Below are 23,310 nucleotides of genomic sequence, written 5' to 3' on the forward strand. Positions count from 1 at the left end.
GGGAGAATCTAGAACTCGGGGTCACTGTTTAAGAATAAGGGGCCCCCATTTAAAATGAAGATGAGGTGAAATATTTTCACTCAGAGGGTTGTGAGTCTTTGAAACTCTCTTCTTGAAAAGGTGGTAGAAGCAGAGCCTTTGAATATTTTTAAGGCAGAGCTAGATAGATTCATGATGAGAAAGGGGGTGATAGGTTATCGGGGTTGGGCAGGATGCAGATTTGAGGTTACTATCAAATCAGTCATGACCTTATTAAATGGCGGAGCAGGCTCGAGGGGCCGAATGGCCTACACCTGCTCCTTGTTTGTATGTTCGTATGTATGTTCAAACAAATATCATTGGGGTTTAAGCTCTTTGGGACGTGCTGAGGTAATTCAGGCGCTATAGAAATGCAAGTTTGTCCTTAACAACAGCAAATTACCACAACAATTGGCACATGGTTGTCTGTCCCTCAATTCGAGGATGATGTGGACTCAGGGCCAGGGGTCTTCATGTAACTGAACAGGCCAATTCTGGAGCCACAGATCTGTGGGCACATGGGACAGGATGTCCCACGAGGCAGTGGGATCCGGAATGAGGTGTTTATTCCTTTTCTTTCCCTTCCTGCTGCTGCTCTGCCTCATCGTTAAGACATTGGGACTCAAAGCCTGATGCAGTTTGATGGACAAGTTGTGGGCATTTTGAACGATTGGTAACAAACTCCTCCCTGTCATTAATATTAATGCTGCTGAGCTTCAAGGAAAACATCTGAAACTCTCCTTGCATTTATATAGCGCCTTTAACACAGTGAAATATCCCAAGGTGCTTCACAGGAGTGTCAGCAAACAAAACCTGACACTGAGCCAAATAAGGACACAATCAGACAGGTGACCAAAAGCTCGGTCAAACAGGTAGGTTTGAAGGAGAATCTAAAAGCAGGAGAAGCAGAGAGGTTTAGGGAGGGAATTCCAGAGCTTAGGGTCCGGGCAGCTGAAACCATGACCACCACTGGTGGAATAATTTCAATCGCGGATACTCGAGAGACTGGAATTGGAGGGAGGGCTGAGATCGTGGAGGGTTGTAGGGCTGGAGGAGATTAGAGAGATTGGGAGGGTCGAGGCCATGAAGGGATTGGAAAACAGGATTGAGAATTTTAAAATCGAGGCATTGACAGGCTGGGGGCTAAAGCAGGTCGGCAACAATAACAGCAGCAAAGAAATAATCCTTACATTTATATATCGCCTTTAACCAAATCAACACCACAAGGTGTTCACAGGAGTGTTCATCAGACAGAGTTTGACAGCAAATCACATGAGGGGGAGACATTCAGTAAGTGACTGAAGATAAATTACTGAAGGGTTGATAACCTCAACATTCTCTCTACTCCTGGGACAGTCAACAAACTGCAGCATCCTCAGTGAAGCCAATTCCTCCAATATAGCGACTGTGACCATGTGAAATCAGCTCTGCTGTTCCGGACACTATCCACATGGCAAATAATCAGCTTCCGAAGCAGATCCACTTTTCACAATGTAAGGATGGCACCTGATCTCAAGCAGGGCAGGGAAAATGTTTTAAGGACACTCTGAAGGCCTCATTCAAAGGAGACAAATTGACATTGGTGTGTGGGAGGAACATGCCACATACCAGACCACATGGTGACACCTCATCCAACAAACCGCAACAGTCAGAAACTGAGCACATAAACTCTGCTGCGGAGAAGCGACAAGAGCAGAAGGAGAGAGAGAGAGAGAGCAGAACCCTAGTTCGAGAGAATCCCCTTCCTCACAACAACTCTTCTCCTCCCTGCCCAAAGACCTCTGGCTCGAGGATTGACCAGCTGAGTCACCTGAGGACACACACATCAGGAAGCCTGGCAGACATCATCCTCGTCTCGAGGGACTGACCACAACACATCCATTTTTTACCCAAATCCCAAACCAACTGGATTGTTCCCAGAGTTTGTTCAGAAAGGGTTAAATTCGGGAATTCTTCAAGGGATCAAACTGAAACCGTTCAATTTCCGCTGGGAGAGGTACAACAGGGATTGCAGGAACTGTAAATGATGGGTAATTGATGATTGATGAATAATTAAATATTAACTCTGCTACAATAAAACACCAAACTTACACAAGCATCATCTTTTGCTGAATGTTTATAAAATATAATTAATTCATTCATTTGAAGATTGAATTCCCTGCACTGGCTACAGTGTTGGTTTACCACAATCCCCAGCTTCAGACCAGGTGAATGAGCAACATTTAGTGATAGAACGAGTGTGAATTAGAGAACAAGTGAATCCCCCTTGTAGCTGAAATGTGACAATGAAACTGACAGAAGTGAATATCAGTCATTCAGCATCAGTGAAAGAGGAACCATCGTTTGGGATTTGGAAGGAGTTGGTTGGAGTCGATGATCTGCTTCACTCCTGTGCAAGACCATCTTACAAAATGTTAACCAGTCGATTTTAACCCCATCCCCGCACAGCTCGGAGTCTACCCCAGCTCCTCCCCTCCCCTCCCCTCCATCAGTGACCAAGGGGTAAATTCCACAGTCACCACACCCTCCAATTTCATCTGGGATTGGGGGCTCCTCACTCGAATAAAGGAAGAGCTTGCATTTCGATAGCACCTTTCCCAACCTCAGGACAACCCACAGTGCTTCACAGCCAATCGAAGTCTGTTTTGAAGCATAGTCACCCCAGGAATGGAGGAATGTTGGCAATCAATTTGCACACAGCAAGATCCCACAAACAGCAATGTCATGATGACCGGATAGTCTGTTTTAGTGATGTTGGTTGGAGGATGAATATTGGCCAGGACACCTGGGTTAACTTTCCTGCACTTCATTGAAATTGTGACCATGGAAACTTTTATATCCACCTGAGAGGGCAGATGGAGCATCGGTTCAAACTCTCATCCAAAACACAACACCTCAGACAGTGCTGAACCCCCTCAGTACTGACCCTCCAACAGCGCAGCACTCCCTCAATACTGACTCTCCGACAGTGCAGCACTCCCTCAGTACTGACCCTCCAACAGCGCAGCACTCCCTCAGTACTGACTCTCCGACAGTGCAGCACTCCCTCAGTACTGACTCTCCGACAGTGCAGCACTCCCTCAGTACTGACTCTCCGACAGTGCAGCACTCCCTCAGTACTGACCCCCTGACAGTGCAGCATTCCCTCAGTACTGACCCTCTGACTGTGCAGCACTCCCTCAGTACTGACCTCTGACAGTGCAGTACTCCCTCGGTACTGACTCTCTGACAGTGCAGCACTCCCTCAGTACTGACCCTCTGACAGTGCAGCACTCCCTCAGTACTGACCCTCTGACAGTGCAGCACTCCCTCAGCACTGAACCTCTGACAGTGCAGCATCCCCACAGTACTGACCCTCTGACAGTGCAGCACTCCCTCAATACTGACCCTCTGACAGTGCAGCACTCCCTCAGTACTGACCCTCTGACAGTGCAGCACTCCCTCAATACTGACCCTCTGACAGTGCAGCACTCCCACAGCACTGAACCTCTGACAGTGCAGCACTCCCTCAGTACTGACCCTCTGACAGTGCAGCACTCCCTCAGTACTGACCCTCTGACAGTGCAGCATTCCCTCAGTATTGCACTGGGAGGGTCAGCCTGCATTTTGTGCAGAAGTGTCTTGTCAGGACTTGAACCCACATCTTTCAGACTCAGAGTTGAGATTGCTCCCTGCAGAGCCAAGGCTGTCACAGTTTGAACTCGGGCTATAATTAAACCCTGCAGCCTAGAAGTGACAGGACTATAAAGGGACCTAATGACAGCGTGGGAAATGGGAAATTGAGTCCTGATGTCAGGAAACAGTTCTCACTGAGAGGGTTGCAAACCTGGAATATGCTCTGGGTCAGGAAATGCATGGGTCAAATCACTCTAGAGTCTTTCAGCAAAAGCTCAGTCACTGCAATGGGTGTTTGCAGCTTCTGTGGGAGGCTGGGCCAGTGTCATGAAGCTACTAATATATATAATGTTATTGGAAAATATTTTTCTTTTAAAATAGAGGTTTGGTCTGTGTGTCTTAATTGGATTAAAGCCAGCTAGTCTGGGTGCTTTGATGTGTAATAGTTTTGAGATGTAAGAGAGGTGGAGTGTATTTGCATTTTTTGAATAGAGTATTCAAGAAGGGGAGTGAATTCTGGCACCTAGCTAGCAGAGACCAAGCAATATGTTTAGATTACTAATAAAATTGGTGCTATGAAAGTGGTTTCATTGTCACAAGAGGTGGAGCTCAAAGAGACTGGTAATACAATGAGAATTTACATTCAATGAGCTGTGCTGGTATAACTTCAGAAGTTTTCCTGCGTGCAGGGCAGAGGCAATGTCAGATCAAAGCAGCTGTAAGCCTACAACTGTCTCCACAGAAACCAAATTGTAAAGAACCTCATTTTGAATTCGTACGGTGAAAATGCTTTGCCTGGTGTTTGGTTAAGTCTCTGGGTTGCTGTTGCCTTAAATTGCCTTAAGATTAGTTTGGAAATTTGTTAAACGGTATGATTGTAGTAATTTGTAGCCATGTGTATATATTTAACTTGTGTAAATTAATAAATGTTTGATTTAGTTTAATATAAAACCTCTCGAGAACTGGTGGTCTGATTCCTGAATTTAGAGTTGCATCTCAAACATACCATTTAAAATTATAGGTTATGACAGTTGTTTAAAGTTTCCCTCTGGGATTTTTAAATAACTCCGCTTACTCAACTGCATCAGTCATAACAATTGGGGGCTTTGCCGGGGTGAATTATATTTCTAATTCCTTGATTGGTTGATGGGACATGTTAATAAATATCACATAAAGCTTATTAAAGTCGGGGGTTCCTCCCGACATCATCCCGTGTCATTTTCGCGTCGGCAAGCCCCCAACTTACCAACAGAAAAATTCTGGCCAACATTTGCAGTTAGAATTCTCTCTCTCTCTCTTTTTCTCTTTCCTCCTCCTCTATCTTCACAATTTCTAATTCCCTTTTAAAAGCCATTTCTCTGTCCTTTGCTTCTAATTCAAGCTTCCTCATTTGTAACTGAAGTCTCACTCCCTCCAGCTGTAACTCACTAGTGTCAGGTTTCACTTCCAATTGAATTTGTGAATCTTAAGGTAACAAGTACGTGAAGCACTTTGAATTGAGGAGTTGGTGAGGTAGTTTAGAAGGGGTGAGACTGCAGGAGGCTTTGGGAATTTCTAAGACTTGTCTGGGAGTAGAAGAGATAACTTTGATTCGGTTGGAAAAATTAACCAAGAGTAAGTTAACAGAGTTGGCAGATAAGTTAAAATTGGGGTTACCTGAGGGTGCCAGGAAATCAGATATAATTAAAAGTACAGCACAGCATCTACAGTGAAACCTGACACTCGTGAGTTACAGCTGGAGGTAGTGAGACTTCAGTTACGAATGAGGAAGCTTTAATTAGAAGCAAAGGACAGAGAAATGGCTTTTAAAAGGGAATTAGAAATTGTGAAGATAGAGAAGGAGGAAAGAGAAAAAGAGAGAGCGAGAGAGAGAGAGAATTCCAACTGGAAATGTTGGCCAGAATTTTTCTGTTGGTAAGTTGGGGGCTTGCCGACGCGAAAATAACACGGGATGATGTCGGGAGGAACCCCCGACTTTAATAAGCTTTATGTGATATTTATTAACATGTCCCATCTCGTGTGACATTGTCACATGAGGGGGACATGTCAATAATTTTTTTTATTTTTCTATTTTATAAAACTTTCAGCGCTCTCCCTGAGACAGCACTTAGCCTCAGGGAGCAGTGTGCACTTTGACAGATGGGGAATCCCACCCCCCACCCCCCGCACAGGAAGCGCAGAGCGCTCCCCATCGGGCAGGTCGCTGGGTGGGCCTTAATTGGCCCGCCCACTCAAAATGGCGGCAGGCCCGTTTCGGCGGCGGTGATCGGCTGCCTGCCTGCCACCGAGCTGGTGGGGCCCGCTCGCCCACCAAGGTCAAAATTCTGCCCACTGGCGCTTAAAAAAGAGATGCCAGTAGGTGAGGAAAGATTTGTCTCTAGAGTAGAACCCAGTGGAAAGATGTTTAAATTTGTACAAGCTCTTCCACAGTATGAGGGAAAAGATATTGAAGCATTCTTTATTTTATTTGAGAAGCCAGCTAAACAGATGAAATGGCCACAGGAAAACTAGGTGTTATTATTGCAGCCTAAGTTGTTAAGTAGGCGCATAAGGTATATGCTTCGTTATTAGAAGAAATGTCGGTGAATTATGATGTGGCGATAAAGGCTATTCTGAGTGCATATGAGTTAGTTCCTGAAGCAAACAGGCAGAAATTTAGGAATATGAGAAAACAGACTGGGCAAAATTATGAACAGAAATACCTGGAAAAACTCAGCAGGTCTGGCAGCATCGGCAGAGGAGAGCACAGTTGACGTTTCAAGTAGTTAACTGCGCTCTCCTCCGCCGATGCTGCCAGACCTGCTGAGTTTTTCCAGGTATTTCTGTTTCTGTTCTTGTTTTGGATTTCCAGCATCCGCAGTTTTTTGCTTTTATCTCTGGGCAAAATTATATTGAGTTTGAAAGAGTAAAACAAAGTGATTTTGACCGGTGGATACGGGTGTTAAAAATAGAGACAACTTTTGCTGTTCTTAGGGAAGTAATTCTTTTGGAAGAATTTAAAGATTCAATCCCTTCACTGGTGAGAAGTGGAGGAACAGAGGGTTCAAAAGGTAAGACAAGCAGCAGAGATAGCTGATGATTATGAGTTAGTTCATAGAGCTAAACCTTTTTCCTGTCACCCTTTCAAATTGGAAAAGGATAAAAAGTGGGAAGGTGAAAGGAAGTTAGGTAGTCAGGGAAGAGAAGGAGTAGCTGGAAGTTCCTAGGAAGTTTTTTCCCAGAATAAAAAGGAAGGTGCTGAAGGTAGAAGTGACATTCGAAAATTGAGGTGTTTTCATTGTAATAAAGTGGGGCACACAAAGTCAGTGTGTTGGAAATTGCAGGAAAAATCTGTTGGAATTATTGGGGTACAGAAAAGCTCTGGAAGTAAAAGTGCTGTGGGTTATGAGGTTCAGGCACAGAAGAAACCAGTGGTTTGTGTACAGGTGAAACAGGGAGAATCAGTGAAAGGTGAAGAAGTGGGAATGTGTTCACAGTTTACTCAAGAGAATTCTGAGGAGCAGGTTGCAGAAATGTTTAAAGATTTTGCATGTGAAGGGAAAGTCTTTCCCTGTGTACAGGGTGGAATAGGTAAAGATGTTAAAATTTTAAGAGAAACAGGAGCTAGTCAATCCTTAGTGTTTTGGGATAGTGATATTTGTTGTTCAAAGGGAGTATTGCAGGATAAGTAATAATAAGTGGGGTTCATGGAGATGCTAAATCTATTCCGTCGTGGAAGGTAAATTTAAAGAGCAAATGGAAGACAGGTGAAGTTATAGTTGGACTGGTGGAGATATTTCCCAATGTAGGGGTTCAATTTATTCTGGGTAATGATATAGCTGGATCACAAATGTGGGTGATGCCTATGGTAGTTGAGCAGCTGGTAGAAGTATTTTCAACAGAAGTGCTACAAAAAGAACATCCTGGATTGTTTCCTGATTGTGTTATAATGAGATCAAAGGCCCATCAGGAAGAACAAAATAAACAAGATAAGCAGGTAGTTCAAAGGCAAGAAGAAGGTATCGAAATCCAATTAGCTGGCACTGTGTTTGATAACATTGTTCAAGAGGAAGGAATACAGATCAGTTCAGCTGAAGTGTTTAACTCAAAGACGTTAGTGGAGTTACAGAAAAATGATTTGTAATTAAAACAGTTATATTAGAAAGCTTATGCAGAAACAGAAGCAAAATATATTCCAGCATGTTAATATCTTTGAGGAGATATTTTGATGAGAAAATGGAGGTGAGATCATGTCTCAGCAAATGAAAGCTGGAGGGAGGTGCATCAGATTGTTATCCCATTAGGGTATAGAAATGAGATTCTGAGGATTGCTCATGAAATTCCAATGGGGGAACATTTAGGAATTAGGAAAACACAGGGAAAGGTACATAGGTACTTTTTTTTTGGCCAGGATTGCATAGGGATGTAGTCAAGTTCTGCAGAACCTGTTATACATGTCAAATAACAGGGGAACCACAAGCAGTGATTAAGCCGCAACCTTTAGTCCCAATACCAGCATTTGAAGAACCTTTTACCAGGGTCATGACTGATTGTGTGGTACCACTCCCTAAGACTAAAAGTGGAAATCAGAATGTATTGACAATAATGGATGCACCTACCGGGTTTCCTGAGGTGATACTTTTAAGAAATATTACAGCTAAGAAGATTGTGGATGAGTTAATTACATTTTTTTTACACATACGGTTTACCTAAAGAAATACAATCAGGTCAGGGGTCAAATTTCATGTCACAGCTGTTTAAGGAAGTAATGAACAGTTTGGGGATAAAACAGTTTAAGTCAACAGCTTATCATCCGGAGTCACAAGGGGCTTTGGAAAGGTGGCATCAAACTTTAAAAACTATGATGAGAGCGTACTGTCAGGGTTATGCACAGGATTGGGATACGGGAATTCCCATTTTTTTCTTATTTGCTATTAGAGACGCTCCTAATGCATCGACTGGTTTTAGCCCTTTTGAACTAGTTTATGGTCATGAGGTAAGGGGACCACTGAAATTGATGGGTCAAAATTCAGAAACTACTCTCCTGGATTACGTATCAAATTTCAGGGAAAGATTGAACAGAGCATGTGAGTTGGCTCGGGGGCATTTAAAAACATCACAGCAAAAATGATGAAAGTGAAAGCAGATAAGAAAGCTAAAACTCGCAGTTTTGTTTCTGGAGAGAAAGTACTAGTTTTGTTACCAGTATTAGGTGATTCATTAAATCTAAGATTTAGTGAGCCATACAGGGTTGAAAAGAAATTGAGTGAAGTAAATTATTTAATAAATACTCCATATAGAAGAAAGAAGCAGAGGATGTGTCATGTAAATATGCTTAAAAAGTACTTTGACAGGGAAGAGGAACAAAAAGAGGTGTTAGTGATGGTGGATGATGAGAGAGAGGTAGAAGTGCAGGATTCTGAAATTGATTTTCCTCTAATCAAATTGGATAATGAGAGGGTGCTTGAAAATTTAAATGAAATATTGAGTTACCTTCCAAACAAGTGTCAAAGTGATTTGGAAAAGCTATTGCAGTCACACAAACCCATTTGTGGAAGTAAGTTGGGAAAGACACATTTAGCTTTATGTGATGTATGAATAGAAATGTCATCTTCAATAAGACAACAACCTTACAGATTAAATCCGGCAAAGTTATCACAAGTACAAAAAGAAATTGTATTCATGCTTCAAAATGATATCATTAAGTTTATTTTCAGTAACTGGAGTTTGCCTGTTGTACTGGTACCGAAACTGGATGGAACACAAAGACTGTGTGTGGACTATTGAAAAGTGAATGTGGTGAAAAAAGCAGATTCATATCCCATACCACAGTTAGAGGATTGCATTGAGAAAGTGGGACAATCAAAATTTATCACAAAGATTGACTTGCTAAAAGGATATTGGCAGGTACCATTGTCGGAGAGAGCAAAGGAGATATCAGCTTTTGTAACGCCAAGTGGACTATATCAGTTTAAAGTCATGCCATTTGGTATGAAGAATGCACCTGCGACATTTCAAACACTGACAAACAAAATAATTGTGGGTCTGGGTAATTGTGCTATTTATATTGATGATTTAATCGTTTTCAGTCAGATGTGGGAGGAGCATTTACAGCATCTGGAAGGATTATTTACTCAACTACAAGAAGCTAATTTGGTGATGAACTTGGCTAAAAGTGAATTTGCAAAAGGGCAAGTTACGTATCTAGGCAACACCATTGGACATGGTAAGGTGGCTCCGAGAGATACAAAAGTCAAGGCTATCGTGGATTTCCCAGTGTCTACAACAAAATGAGAAGTTTTGAGATTTCGGGGCATGAGAAAGTTTTACCAGAAATTTGTACTAAATTTTAGCCAAGTGGTTGCTCCACTGACTGAACTATTAAAAAAGAACAAAAAGTTTCAATGGACACTGGAGTGTCAGAAATCATTCGATAGTTTGAAAACTAAATTAACTACAACACCAGTGTTGGCAGGACCCAATTATGCCAACAATTCAAGTTGGCCATTGATGCAAGTGATATAGGCATTGGGGCTGTACTGTTACAAGAAGATGACACTGAAATTGAAAAACCGAAAGGGTATTTTTCACGGAAGCTGAATGTACAACAGAGAAGATATTCAATGATGAAAAATGAAACTTTGAGTTTGGTGTTAGCATTGTGGCATTTTGAAATTTATGTTGCAAACAACTTAACAGAAACAATTGTTTATACAGACCATAATCCTTTGATGTTTTTGGATAAATTTCAAGACAAAGGTGCAAGGCTTTTCAGATGGAGTCTAATATTACAACCATTTAATCTACGCATTATACACATTGCTGGAAGAGAAAATCTCTTCGCAGATACGTTAGCAAGAGTTTGAAGTTTTAAGTAAAATTGGACATTAAAAAAAACCTGGACACTGAACTGGAATGATTTCTGTTGATACCAAGGAGCTGTGTACATATATTGTTATGTTAATGCATGCAGCTGACAATGTAATCGTGTAATCAGTACAGGAGATAGTGTGAGATGTGTTATTAAAATGAAGCCGCCTTTTCGAATTATAATGGTTCATTTTTCGATAGGGAGGGGGATGTCAGGAAGCTATAAATGTCTATATTATTGGAAAATATCTTTCTTTTAAAATAGAGGTCTGTGGGTGTGTCTTAAGTGGATTAAAGCCAGATAGCCTGGGTGCTTTGATGTGCACTAGTTTTGAGATGTAAGAGAAGTGGACACTGGAACTTCAACCACTGTAGTGGGAAACACACCTTCAAATATTGAAACAAGGGGACTCAACAATTGAATTTGGAGCAGACTTCAGCCAAATTGAAACCTTATACTGGTGAAGCTGCCCAGGAGGAGGGTATTATCACTGTGTCTGTTTATTATAAGCACCAAACAGCATAACTCCCGCGATGGTCGTAGGAGGCGAAGGACCAAACCTTCTAGGTCAGGATTGGTTGAAAGAAATTAAAGTGAATTGATCTGAAATGTATCAGTTACGAGCAGGAGGATTGCCAGAGCTGCTGAATAAACATGACCAGGCTTTTAAAGACCAACTGGGGAGAATCAAAGGCCGACAGGCTACGATCTACATGGACTCAGAAGCACCTCCTCATTTCTTTAAAGCAAGGCCAGTGCCATATGCTCGGAGGGATGGTGCTGACACTGAATTGAACCATTTAGAGAGGCTGGGGTCATCCAGCTGGTTCAAATCTCAGAGTGGGCAGCACCTATAGCCCCTGTCTTAAAACCGGATCAGACCAGCCGGATCTGTGGGGACTGTAAACTAACAGTAAACAAAACCCCCAAGTTGGACAGTGCACTATCCCCAAGATTATGCTAAATTAGCAGGAGGAACAACTTATACTAAACTAGATATGAGTCACACGCATCAGCAGCTGGAACTGGGTGATGCCCCCAGAGAGTTTCTGACCATAAACACCCACAAAGGGTGATATCAATACACGCGTCTGCCCCTCGGTGTTTCTTCAGCCTGTGCGATTTTCCAGAGGATGATGGAGAGTTTGCTACCAGGACTACCTCAAGTTGTTGTCTACCTAGACAACGCCCTAATAGTGAGGCTCACAGAAGCTGAACACTTGGCTAATTTGGAGAAAGTCTTGAAACGATTTTTGAAAGCAGGGGTGAGCTCAGAAAAAGAGAAGTGCACTTTTCAGGCAAGCGAAGCTGTTTATTTGGGCCACCGGGTGGATGCTGAAGGGTTACACCCGGTAGAAGAAAAAGTTAAAGCTACTAAGGCAGCACCTTCGTCTAAAAATGTCTCTGAACTCAAGTCATTCTTAGGTGTGGTTAATTATTATGACCGATTCCTGCCCAACTTATCAACAGCCTGAGTCCCTCTACATTCATTATGAAAGAAAAACCAGTGTTGGGTTTGGGAGTCACCCTAAGAAGAAGCCTTCACAAAAATTAAACAACTCTTACACCCTGAAACAAAAACAGAAAATGCTGGAAAAGCTCAGCAGGTCTGGGGAGAGAAACAGAGTTAACGTTTCGAGTCCGTACGACTCTTCTTCAGAGCTGAAGAGAAGTGGAAATGTGATGAAATTTATACTGTTTAAGGGGGGGTGGGGCAGGTGAAGCTGGATAGAAGGCTGGCGATAGGTGGGGGCTGAGGAGAGATTGACAAAGGTGTCATGAACTAAAGGAGACAAAGGGAGTGTTAATGGTAGTGATTGGTGCTAAAAAAGGTGTTGATAGTGGCATAAAGGTGAGAAAGCAGAGTGTGATTATAGCAGAACAAGGGTAGCATTGTGTGAAAGAACAACATGGAACAAGTAACAGATGGTCCTGTGAGGGATGGGGGGAGGGGGCATTGGTGGGGGGAAAAAAGGATAGAAAATGGGATAGAAGGGGGGATAAAAAAGGGGATGAAGCCATGGATAAATGAATAAAAATAAAAATAAGTGGATATAAAATATATATAAATGTAGAAAATAGAGGATTGAAAAAAGGGGGTGGGGATGGAGGAGAGAGTTCATGATCTAAAGTTGTTGAACTCAATATTCAGTCCGGAAGGCTGTAAAGTGCCTAGTCGGAAGATGAGGTGCTGTTCCTCCAGTTTGCGTTGAGCTTCACTGGAACAATGCAGCAAGCCAAGGACGAACATGTGGGCATGAGAGCAGGGTGGAGTGTTAAAATGGCAAGTGACAGCGAGGTCTGGGTAGTGCTTGCGGACAGACTGAAGGTGTTCTGCAAAGCGATCACTGTGACCCAACAAAGGAACTGGTGCCAACCTGTGATGCGTCCCTCTATGGTGTGGGAGCGGTCCTATCGCACAAGATGGACAACGGTTCAGAAAGGCTGATAGGCTCCGTGTCCAGGACCCTTTCCACAGTAATTCACAAATCGAGACAGAAGGATTATCGATTATTTTCAGAGTTTAAAAATTCCATCAATATGTACGTGGCTGACATTTTACGATAGTGTTTGACCACAAACCGTCCTTAGGTCTGTTCAGTGAAGAAAAAGCTATCCCTCCCATAGCTTCTGCACGGGTTCAAAGATGAGCTCTAATTTTACCCACCTATGAATACACTTTGGTGTCCAGACCCAGGGATGCATGTAGCCAATGCTGATGCCTCAAGTCACCTTCCTTTGCAGGAGAACAATGAAGATTCCCCAGTTCCCCAAGAGTATTGACGATGAATTTCCTGGATTCCTCGCCAGTCTGCACAAGGCAGATAAGAAACTGGATGAATCGTGATCCAGTCCTGTCTAGAGCGAGAGGCCAAGTGTTGAATGGATGGTCCCGGGAACCAGTCCCTGATGAAATGAAGCCATTCTTCACTGGGAGGAATGAATTGAGCAGTCAGGGTGGTATCCCTGTTACAGGATGCGCGAGTAGTTGTTCCTTCACAAGGAAGGGAACCACTCTTCGCAGAACTTCACGGGGCACATCCAGAATCTCAGGAATGAAGATGGTCGCGCAGAGTTATGTTTGGTGTCCGGGTATGGACGGTAATATCGAGAAGGTGGGTAAACACTGTTTACAACGCCAACAATGACAGAAGTTACCTGTTGTGGCCCCACTACACCTGTGGGAATGGCCTGGTGGGCCCTGGGTGAGACGGCACAGAGATTACGTCGGTCCTTTTCTAGGCACCATGTTCCTGTTAATAACTGACGCACATTCCGGATGGCCAGACGTGTACGGAGTTAGGGCACCAACATCAGGTGTGACTATGGAAACATTATTACGCCAAAGCTTTTCTATACGTGGATTGCCAGAAATAATTGTCTCAGACAATGGTCCTGTGTTAACTGGCGCTGAATTTCAAAGATTTGTGAGCCTAAATGGTATCAAACACGTAAGGAAGGCACCGTATCATCCATCATCGAGCGGATTAGCTGAGAGAGCAGTGCAGGCTTTTAAAGCTGGGATGAAAAAATTATCAGGAGGATCATTGGAGACTAAACTTTCACGTTTCACTATCGAACAATCCCCACCCCCACCCACACAGTACTACACCTTCAACACCTTCAGAGTTACTCACAGACAACTTTGAAAGAGATGAAGCCTGGTACTTCCCTATTTGGAGGGGAAGGTGGAGAAAAGTCAAGGGAATCAAAAAGTGACTCATGATTTGCAGAGCTGTGAGCGAGAGTTTACTATTGGTAAAGCAGCATATGTTACAAAACTTAGGCGGTGGATGGAGTTGCTCAGCGAGTGTAATAGCTTCTGTGACTGGACCCTTTATTGTAGAATTGGAGGGCTGGATCACCGGCAAACATACAGTTCATTTGGGAAGAAGGGAGAAACACCAAAAAAATGATGTTGTAGAACCAATGGTCCCCTTGAAATTGTTCAACCAAGGATAGACATACCAGATGTCTCTGTCGGAGTGGATAACACTGAACTGCCTGAGCCTCAAGAGGTACCTGTTGTTACTGTGGTTCCAGATAATGTGGACCCTGTAAGAGATTCGAAAGTCGTGGAGCCACAATATTCCGCCCGGATCAGGAAACCACCAGAGAGACTCAACTGATAATTCCATGACCCGTGTATATATTTGTAACGTCATGAAGGTGGATGTTCTTGTAAATACAAACTGCACAAAACATTTAAATGGGGAGGAATGTAATAAAAACAAAAAACTACTGCGGATGCTGGAAATCCAAAACAAAAACAGAATTACCTGGAAAAACTCAGCAGGTCTGGCAGCATCGGCGGAGAAGAAAAGAGTTGACGTTTCGAGTCCTCATGACCCTTCAGCAGATGACTCGAAACGTCAACTCTTTTCTCCTCCGCTGATGCTGCCAGACCTGCTGAGTTTTTCCTAGGAATGTAATAAATGTAGCTTTAAAAATTACTGTGTTGCATAATATCACATGTGAACGAATCAGCTCTAAGTACGGGAACATTAGTTGTGGAGCTTGATGGAAGCATGTAACTGCTGCTGCAGCCTGTAAATAAAGTTCAATGTTTCTAATGAGAAACCTGTCTAGCAAATCAAGTCCATAACAAATAACCTCTGGAGTTCCCTCCCTAAACCTCTCCCCCTCTCCACCACTCTCTCCTCCTTTAAAACACTCTTTCAGACCTGCCCCTTTGAACAAGCTTTTGTTCAAATATCTCCCTGTGGGGCTCAGGGTCCCAATTGTGTCAGATTTAAGCTCCTGTGAAGCACCTTGAGACATTTTACTACGTTAAAGGTGCTATATAAATGCAAAGTGCTGTTGTTTAATAAATGTGATTTCGTACGGCCCAAAGTGCTGAAACGTGAGAATGATTCTCTCAGTTCATCTGTGCTGACAGTATCAAGTCAGTCTGTAACTCTCTACAAAGCTGAAGATTCACTATCTGCAGATTGCACCTTGTACATTTTGCAAACTGGCAGTTCTGAGCACATTTTACTAAACTAAGCAAAATGCAGACAGTTCCTTAGAGACAATTGAAAGGCAGCGTAAACACTTTGCTGCTCCTGTTCTCTAATTAGCGTTTGAAGATTCTCCTGCGCTAAAAGCTCGAGTGAATCTCCCAGAAGCTGAGTCTAGAATAATGAGGTAATGGTACCGAGCCCTGGCGATTGTGTGATGGGTGAATGGGAACACACTGTTCGAGACTGAATATAGATTGAACAAGAAGGGAATATTCAGTCAGACTAATTCATAAAATCATCCGCAGCTTTGAAACTGTTTCCAGTGGCAGGAGGGTCGGTAACCAGAGGGACACAGATTGAAGGGAATTGGTATAAGAACCAGAGGGGGAGATGAGGAGAATTTATTTTTACACAGCGAGTTGTTGTGATCTGGAACGCGCTGCCTGAAAGGGCGGTGGAAGCAGATTCAATAATAACTTTCAAAAGGGAATTGGAGAAATAGGTGAAGGGGAAATACAGGGCGATGGGGGAAGAGCAGGGGGAGAGTGGGACTAATTGGAGAGGTCTTTCTGGGCTGAATAGCCTCCTCCTGTGTTATAAGATTCTCTGATTCTGTGAATCCTGATGAGGTTGGAGATTGACAGAGATGAGGGGAAAGGGAGAGTTTGTGCTCACTCTGTGCTGCTTGATGGGTTAAACACTGAACAGGAAAGCGCTCCCTCATGGTGAGCCAGTCAGCTGGACTGAAAGCTCATTAACAAGCCCATCACCAGGGGTGGGGGAGCTGTTGCAGTGCCTGCTCTGTGTACACAGTCATTCAGAGAAGGTATCACAGTGATACAGGGCAGCTGACAGTGCTGAGAGACTGGGGGAGGCATCACGATCCATTGCTGTTAACTCTCACCAGTTACCGAGGGCTCACATCAGCCGCTCGGAGCAGAAGCAGTGAGGAACTCTCAACCTCCAGGAATCTGCCACAGACTGAGAGTCGCTCCAGATGTTAGCTCTGATAGCGTGACTCCAGATGTTCAATGACTGAGAATCTTCCAGACGTATCCCCTGAGAAATTGCACCCTAGCTGTTAACTCTGATAGTTTCCCTAGTCAGGAGGGTTTAAACTAACTTGGCAGGGGGGGGTGGGAGCCAGGAGGTAACATTAGAGAGGGAAAAGCAAGATACACTGAGAATTGGGAGAGCCAGACAGCATTAGAGTAAAAAATAGTCAGGTATTAGGTAGAGTCAGAGTAAGAGGGAATGTAATAAAGTTTAAACTGAGTTAACGGTGCATCCATGTGAACACATCGAGTGTGGTAAATAGGGTCGGTGAGCTGCAGGCACAGAGAGAGCCATGCAGAAATATGATGTTGTGGTGAGAAAGGAGGCCTGACTCAAAAAAGGACAGGACTGGGTAACTAAATATTTCTGGATACAAGGATTTCAGGAAAGCTAGGAAAGGAAAGATAGGAAAGGTGGCGATATTGATTAAAGATAATATTACCGCGATGGAGGGGACGTCCTAGAGGAGTCAAGGACAGAATCTATTTGGTTCAAGCTAAGAAACAATCGAGGTAACATTACACAACTGACTATTCTATTGACCAGCTAGTGGGAAGGATACAGAGGAACACATTTGCAGGGAAATTGCAAAAACGAGGGAGTAGTTACACTTCAGAAATACTTTGTTTTAACACTTTGTGCTCCTCCTGTGAAGTACCTGGAGTCGTTTTATTACATCAAAGGTGCTATATAAATATAAGCTGTTGTAGTAATTGTAATGGGAACTTTAATTATCCAAATATAGATTGGCATAGTAGTTGTGTAAAGGGCAGAAAGGGGCAAGAGTTCCTCGAGTGTGTTCAGGAGAATTTTCTACCGCAGTCTCTTCCAGTCCAATGAGAAAGGAGACTCTGCTCGAGCTGGGGGGTGGGCCATGTGGATCAAGCGTCAGTAGGAGAACAGTTAGGGAACAGTGATCATTGTATCATCAGGTTTAGGTTGACTATGGAAAAGGACAAGGAGCAATCCAGAGTAAGACTAATGAACTGGGGGAGGGTAAATTTCAATGGGGTGAATATGGATCTCGCCCAGGTAAAGTGGAATCAAAGATTGGCAGCAAAACCCTAATGGAACAATGGGCAGCCTTTAAAGAGGAGATGGTTCAGGGGCAGTCGAGGCCCATTCCCATGAGGGGGGAAGGTCAAACAATCAAACCCAGAGCTCCCTGGATGGTGAAAGAGATAGAGAGTTAGATGAAGAAGAATAAGTGCGTGTGACAGATGTCAGGTGGATAATACAAGGGAGAACCAGACCAAATATAGAAAGCTCAGAGGGGAAGTGAAAAACAATAAGAGAAGTAAAGAGAGTATGAGAAGAGACTGGCAGCTAACACAAAAGGGAATCCCAAAGTCTTCTACAGGCATATAAATAGAAAAAGGAGGAGTAGTGCCTACTAGGGACCAAAAAGGGGATTTACACATGGAGGGAGAGGGCATGGCTGGGGTATTAAATGAATAATTTGCATCTGTCTTTCCCAAGGAAGGAGGTGCTGCCAAAGTTGCAATGAAAGGGGAGGTGGATAAGACACTGGATGGATTAAAAATTGATAAAGAATATGTCTTAGAAAGACTGGCTGCTCTGAAAGTTGATAAGTCACCAGGACAGGGTGAGATACATCTGAGGATCCTGAGGGAAGTGAGAGTGGGAATTGCGGAGACACCTGGTCATGGTTTTCCAACCCTCCTTAGATACCCGGGTGGTTCCAGAGGACTGGAGAATTGCAAATGTTACACTCTTCAAAAAGGTGTAAAGATAAACCCAGTGAGTGCAGGGCAGTCAGTTTAATGACAAGGGGTGGGGAAACTTCTAGAAACAGCAGTTAGGAACTACATTAACAGCCAGATAGAAAATGTGGGTTAGTTATGGAAAGCCAGCATGGATTAGTCAATGGCAAATTGTATTTAACTAACTTGGATCGAGATTCCTGATGAGGTAACGGAGAGGGGGTGATGAAGGTAATGCAGTCGTTGTGCTGGACATCGAATTCCAAAAGCTTTTTGATAAAATGCCACATAACAGGTTTCTCAGCAAAATTCAACTCTGTGGAATAAAAGGGAGAGCGGCAGCACAGAGATGAAGTTAGCTGAGGGACAGGGAGCAGAGAGCAGGTGCTGAATGGTTGCTGTTGGGCTGGAGGATGGTTTATTGTGGGGGTTTCTCAGGGGTTGGTGCTTTTCTTGGTCGAAATGAATGACCTAGAGTTTGGTGTAAAGGGCACAGTTTCATCATTAGTAGGTGACTAATTCCTGGGATGAAGGGGTTATTTTACGAAGGAGGATTGAACAGGTTGGGCCTGTATCCATTGGAGATTAGAAGATTGAGAGGTGATCTTATTGAAACATATACTATCCTGAAGGGAGCTGGACAGGGCTAATACCAGGAGGGTGTTTCCTCTTGTGGTGGGGGTTAGAATGGGGGGTGGGGGCAGAGTTTAATAATAATGAGGCCTCCCTTTTAGGACAGAGATGAGGCGATATTTTTTCTCCCAGAGGGTGGTTAGTGTGTGGAATTCTCTTCCCCAGAAAGCAGTGGAGTTTGGGGCACTCAATTTACTCAAGACGGAGTTTTGGTAAACCAGGGAGTCAAGGGTCATGGGGGGTACACAGGGAAGTGGAGTTGAGACACAACCAAAGCAGCCATGATCTCACTGAATGGCAGGAACAGGCTCGAAGGGCTGAATGGCCTCCTCCTGCTCCTAGCCCTATGTTGGCCTGACACAGTGTCCCTGGGAGTGAGGTGTGGGGTCAGGGACTCGGTCTCGAAGGGTTGAGAAGCTCTCACCGCCCCCGGATGTCCAGATTGGAGATGGCGTAGAAATATTTGGACAGGTTGAATGGGTCAACTCTGGTGGGTCCAGTGGCCGGACGAAGCAGCCTGAGCCGCAGGTCGGTCAGGGTGAAGAAGTCCCTCAGGTCCTTGGTGGTGTCCAGTCGGCCGTAGAGTGAGGCCATGTCACGGAGACGGGGCCCCCCGAACAGGGCGAAACGTTCCTGGATCTCGAATCGGACCATGTTCTCCAACTTCCACACGTAGACCCTGGAATACTCCTCCGTGCAGATGATGTCCAGAACCGAGGCCGGGCTCAGATCCCGGGCGCTTCTCGACTCCATCCCAAAGGAGTTGAGGCAGTCGGCTGCGTAGAACTGGTAGGGCTGCCAAGTCCGCCCATGGTCCAGAGATTTCTCCAGGACCATCTGCTCGGGACGGCCCGATTCGAAGGTGATGACGATGTCCTCGGTCAGCTCGATGCTCTTGCCCCAGGACAGGGTGATGTTGACCAGGAGAGGATCGGGGAAATGTCTCCAGGACACACTCTGCCAAAAGGTGTTGGGAACTCGCCCCTCATCATCCAGCATCAGCTCGGGCGGGTGTGCGAGTTCGGGCGTGCGAGCATCACACTCGTTGTTGCACATGTATGGGTTCCCCTGCAAACAGAAAGCAGAAAACAAGGGGTTAGATACAGAGTAAATCTCCCTCTACACTGTCCCCATCAAACACTCCCAGGACAGGTACAGCACGGGGTTAGATACAGAGTAAAGCTCCCTCTACACTGTCCCCATCAAACACTCCCAGGATAGGTACAGCACGGGGTTAGATACAGAGTAAATCTCTCTCTACACTGTCCCCATCAAACACTCCCAGGACAGGTACAGCACGGGGTTAGATACAGAGTAAAGCTCCCTATACACTGTCCCCATCAAACACTCCCAGGACAGGTACAGCATGGGGTTAGATACAGAGTAAAGGTCCCTCTACATGTTTTGGAATTCGGGAATTTTCATGCACTCTAATTATCTCAGGGAAAAATATGAATAAATCTGTGTGAGCTGCATCACACAGCACTCTGCCCTGGACAGTTAGACAGCTGGATAATTATATCAACGGAGTGTTGAAGTATGCTGTTATCTGTCTAACTAAAAATAGCTTCACACCATGAAATATTTACAGGCAGGCATTTTAAATCAGCACAGGATTTAGAAAGAACTGTAATAATCTCATGTCATCTGCACTGGGAATGATTTCCCATCACTGGGGAAAATTTCCCATCACTGGGTATGATCCCTATCATTGGGAATAATTCCCAGTCACTGGGAATGATTCCACTATGACTGGGAATGGCTCCATTTCACTGGGAATGTTTCCCTCTCACTGGGAGTGACTTCCTGTCACTGGCAATGATTCCCTGTCACTGGGAATGAGTTCCTGTCACTGGGAGTGATTTCCTTTCACTGGGAGTGATTCCCCGTCACTGGGAATGATTCCCCATCACTGGGAATGATTATCTGTCTTGGGAATGATTCCCTGTCTGGGAGTGAATCCCTTTCACTGGGAGTAATACCCTTTCACTGGGAATGATTCCCTTTCACTGGGAGTGACTTCCTGTCACTGGCAATGATTCCCTGTCACTGGGAATGATTTCTTGTCACTGGGAGTGATTTCCTTTCACTGGGAGTGATTCCCCGTCACTGGGAATGATTCTCCATCACTGGGAATGATTATCTGTCTTGGGAATGATTCCCTGTCTGGGAGAGAATCCCTTTCACTGGGAGTAATACCCTTTCACTGGGAGTGACTTCCTGTCACTGTCAATGATTCCCTGTCACTGGGAATGATTTCCTGTCACTGGGAGTGATTTCTTTTCACTGGGAGTGATTCCCCGTCACTGGGAATGATTCCCCATCACTGGGAATGATTATCTGTCTTGGGAATGATTCCCTGTCTGGGAGTGAATCCCTTTCACTGGGAGTAATACCCTTTGACTGGGAATGATTCCCTATCACTGTAAGTGATTCCCCATCAGTGTATGTGATTGCTCATCACTGGGAGTGATTTCCTGTCACTGAAAGTGATTTCCTTTTCACTGGGACTGATTCCCCATCACTGGGAGTGATTCCCTTGTCACTGGGAGTAATTCCCTGTCGCTGGTAGTGATTCACCATCACTGGGAGTGATTACCCCTCACTGGGAGTGATCCCCTGTCACTGGGAGTAACTCGCTGTCACTGGGAATGATTCCCCATCACTGGGAGTGATTCCCTGTCACTGGGAATGATTCCCTGTCACTTGAAGTGATTCCCCATCACTGAGATTGATTCCCCCATCACTGGATGTAATTCCTCATCACTGGAAGTGAGTCCCCCAGCATGGGGAGTGATTCCCTTGTCACTGTAAGTGATTCACGTTCACTGGGAGTGATGCCCTGTCACTGGGAGTGATTTCCTGTCACTGGGAGTGGCTCCCCATCACTGGTAATGATTCCCTTTCACTGGGAGTGATTCCCTTTCACTGGGAATGATTTGCTGTCACTGGAAGTGATGCACCATCACTGGAATTGATTCCCTGTTACTGGGAATGATTCCCTGTCACTGGGAATGATGCCCTGTAACTGGGAGTGATCCCGTGTCACTGGGAATGATTCCCTGGCACTGTAAGTGATTCCCAATCACTGTATGTGATTGCTCATCACTGGGAGTGGTTCGCTGTCACTGGGAGTGATTTCCCTGTCACTGGGGCTGATGTCTCTGTCACTAGGAGTGAATTCCATTCATTGTGAGTGATTCCCTTGTCACTGGGAGTGATTCCCCATCACTGGGTATGATTCCCTTGCACTGGGAGTAATTCCCTATCACTGGGAATGATTCCCTGTCACTGGCAATGATTCCCTTTCACTGGGAGTGATTCCCTTTCACTGGGAATAATTCTATGTCACTGGGCCTGATTCCCCCTCACTGGGAGTGATTCCCTGTCACTGGGAGTGATTCGCTAGCACTGGGAATGAGTCTGTGTCACTGGGAGTGATTCCCTGTCACTGGGAGTGATTCCCTGTCACTGAGAATGATTCTCTGCCACTGGAAGTGATTCCCCATCACTGAGAGTGATTCCCCCATCAGTGGAAGTGATTCCCCATCACTGGGAGTGATTTACCATCACTGGGAGTGATTTCCCCATCATGTGGATTGATTCCCTGTCACTGGGAATGATTTCCCATCACTGGGCATGATTCCCCCATCACCGGGAGTTAATCCCTGTCACCAGGCATGATTCCCCATCACTGGGAGTTATTTCCATGTCACTGGGACTGATTTCCCTGTCACTGGGAGTGATTCCCTGTCACTGGGAGTGATTTCCTGTCACTGGGAGTGGCTCCCAATCACTGGGAATGATTCCCTTTCACTGGGAATGATTTGCTGTCACTGGAAGTGATGCACCATCACTGGAATTGATTCCCTGTTACTGGGAATTATTCCCTGTCACTGGGGATGATGCCCTGTAACTGGGAGTGATCCCCTGTCACTGGGAATGACTCCCTGGCGCTGTAAGTGATTGCCAATCACTGGATGTGATTGCTCATCACTGTGAGTGGTTCGCTGTCACTGGGAGTGATTCACTGTCACTGGTAGTGATTCCCTTTCACTGGGAGTGATTCCCCATCACTGGGTATGATTCCCTTGCACTGGGAGTAATTCCCTATCACTGGCAATGATTCCCTTTCACTGGGAGTGATTCCCTGTCACTGGCAATGATTCCCTTTCACTGGGAGTGATTCCCTTTCACTGGGAATAATTATATGTCATTGGGCCTGATTCCCCCTCACTGGGAGTGATTCCCTGTCACTGGAAGTGATTCGCTATCACTGGGAATGAGTATGTGTCACTGGGAGTGATTCCCTGTCACGGAGAGTGATTCCCCCATCAGTGGAAGTGATTCCCCATCACTGGGAGTGATTTACCATCACTGGGAGTGATTCCCCCATCATGTGGAGTGATTCCCTGTCACTGGGAATGATTTACCATCACTGGGCATGATT

The 23,310-nt window shown here is 44.7% G+C and overlaps 1 protein-coding gene across 1 annotated transcript in view; it reads right to left on the bottom strand.

The window, feature by feature from the left end:
• The window catches only part of LOC144692131 (netrin-G1-like), a 100,648-nt gene that overhangs the window by 20,027 nt on the left and 57,311 nt on the right, over positions 1–23,310 (bottom strand). The window contains exon 2 of the mRNA XM_078560629.1: positions 19,285–19,928. Within this exon, the coding sequence (XP_078416755.1) occupies positions 19,285–19,928 (644 nt within the window). The remainder of the gene's footprint in view (positions 1–19,284; positions 19,929–23,310) is intronic.

Source organism: Cetorhinus maximus, chromosome 17, assembly GCF_964194155.1.
Source record: "Cetorhinus maximus chromosome 17, sCetMax3.hap1.1, whole genome shotgun sequence".
NCBI classification, from domain to species: Eukaryota; Metazoa; Chordata; class Chondrichthyes; order Lamniformes; family Cetorhinidae; genus Cetorhinus; species Cetorhinus maximus.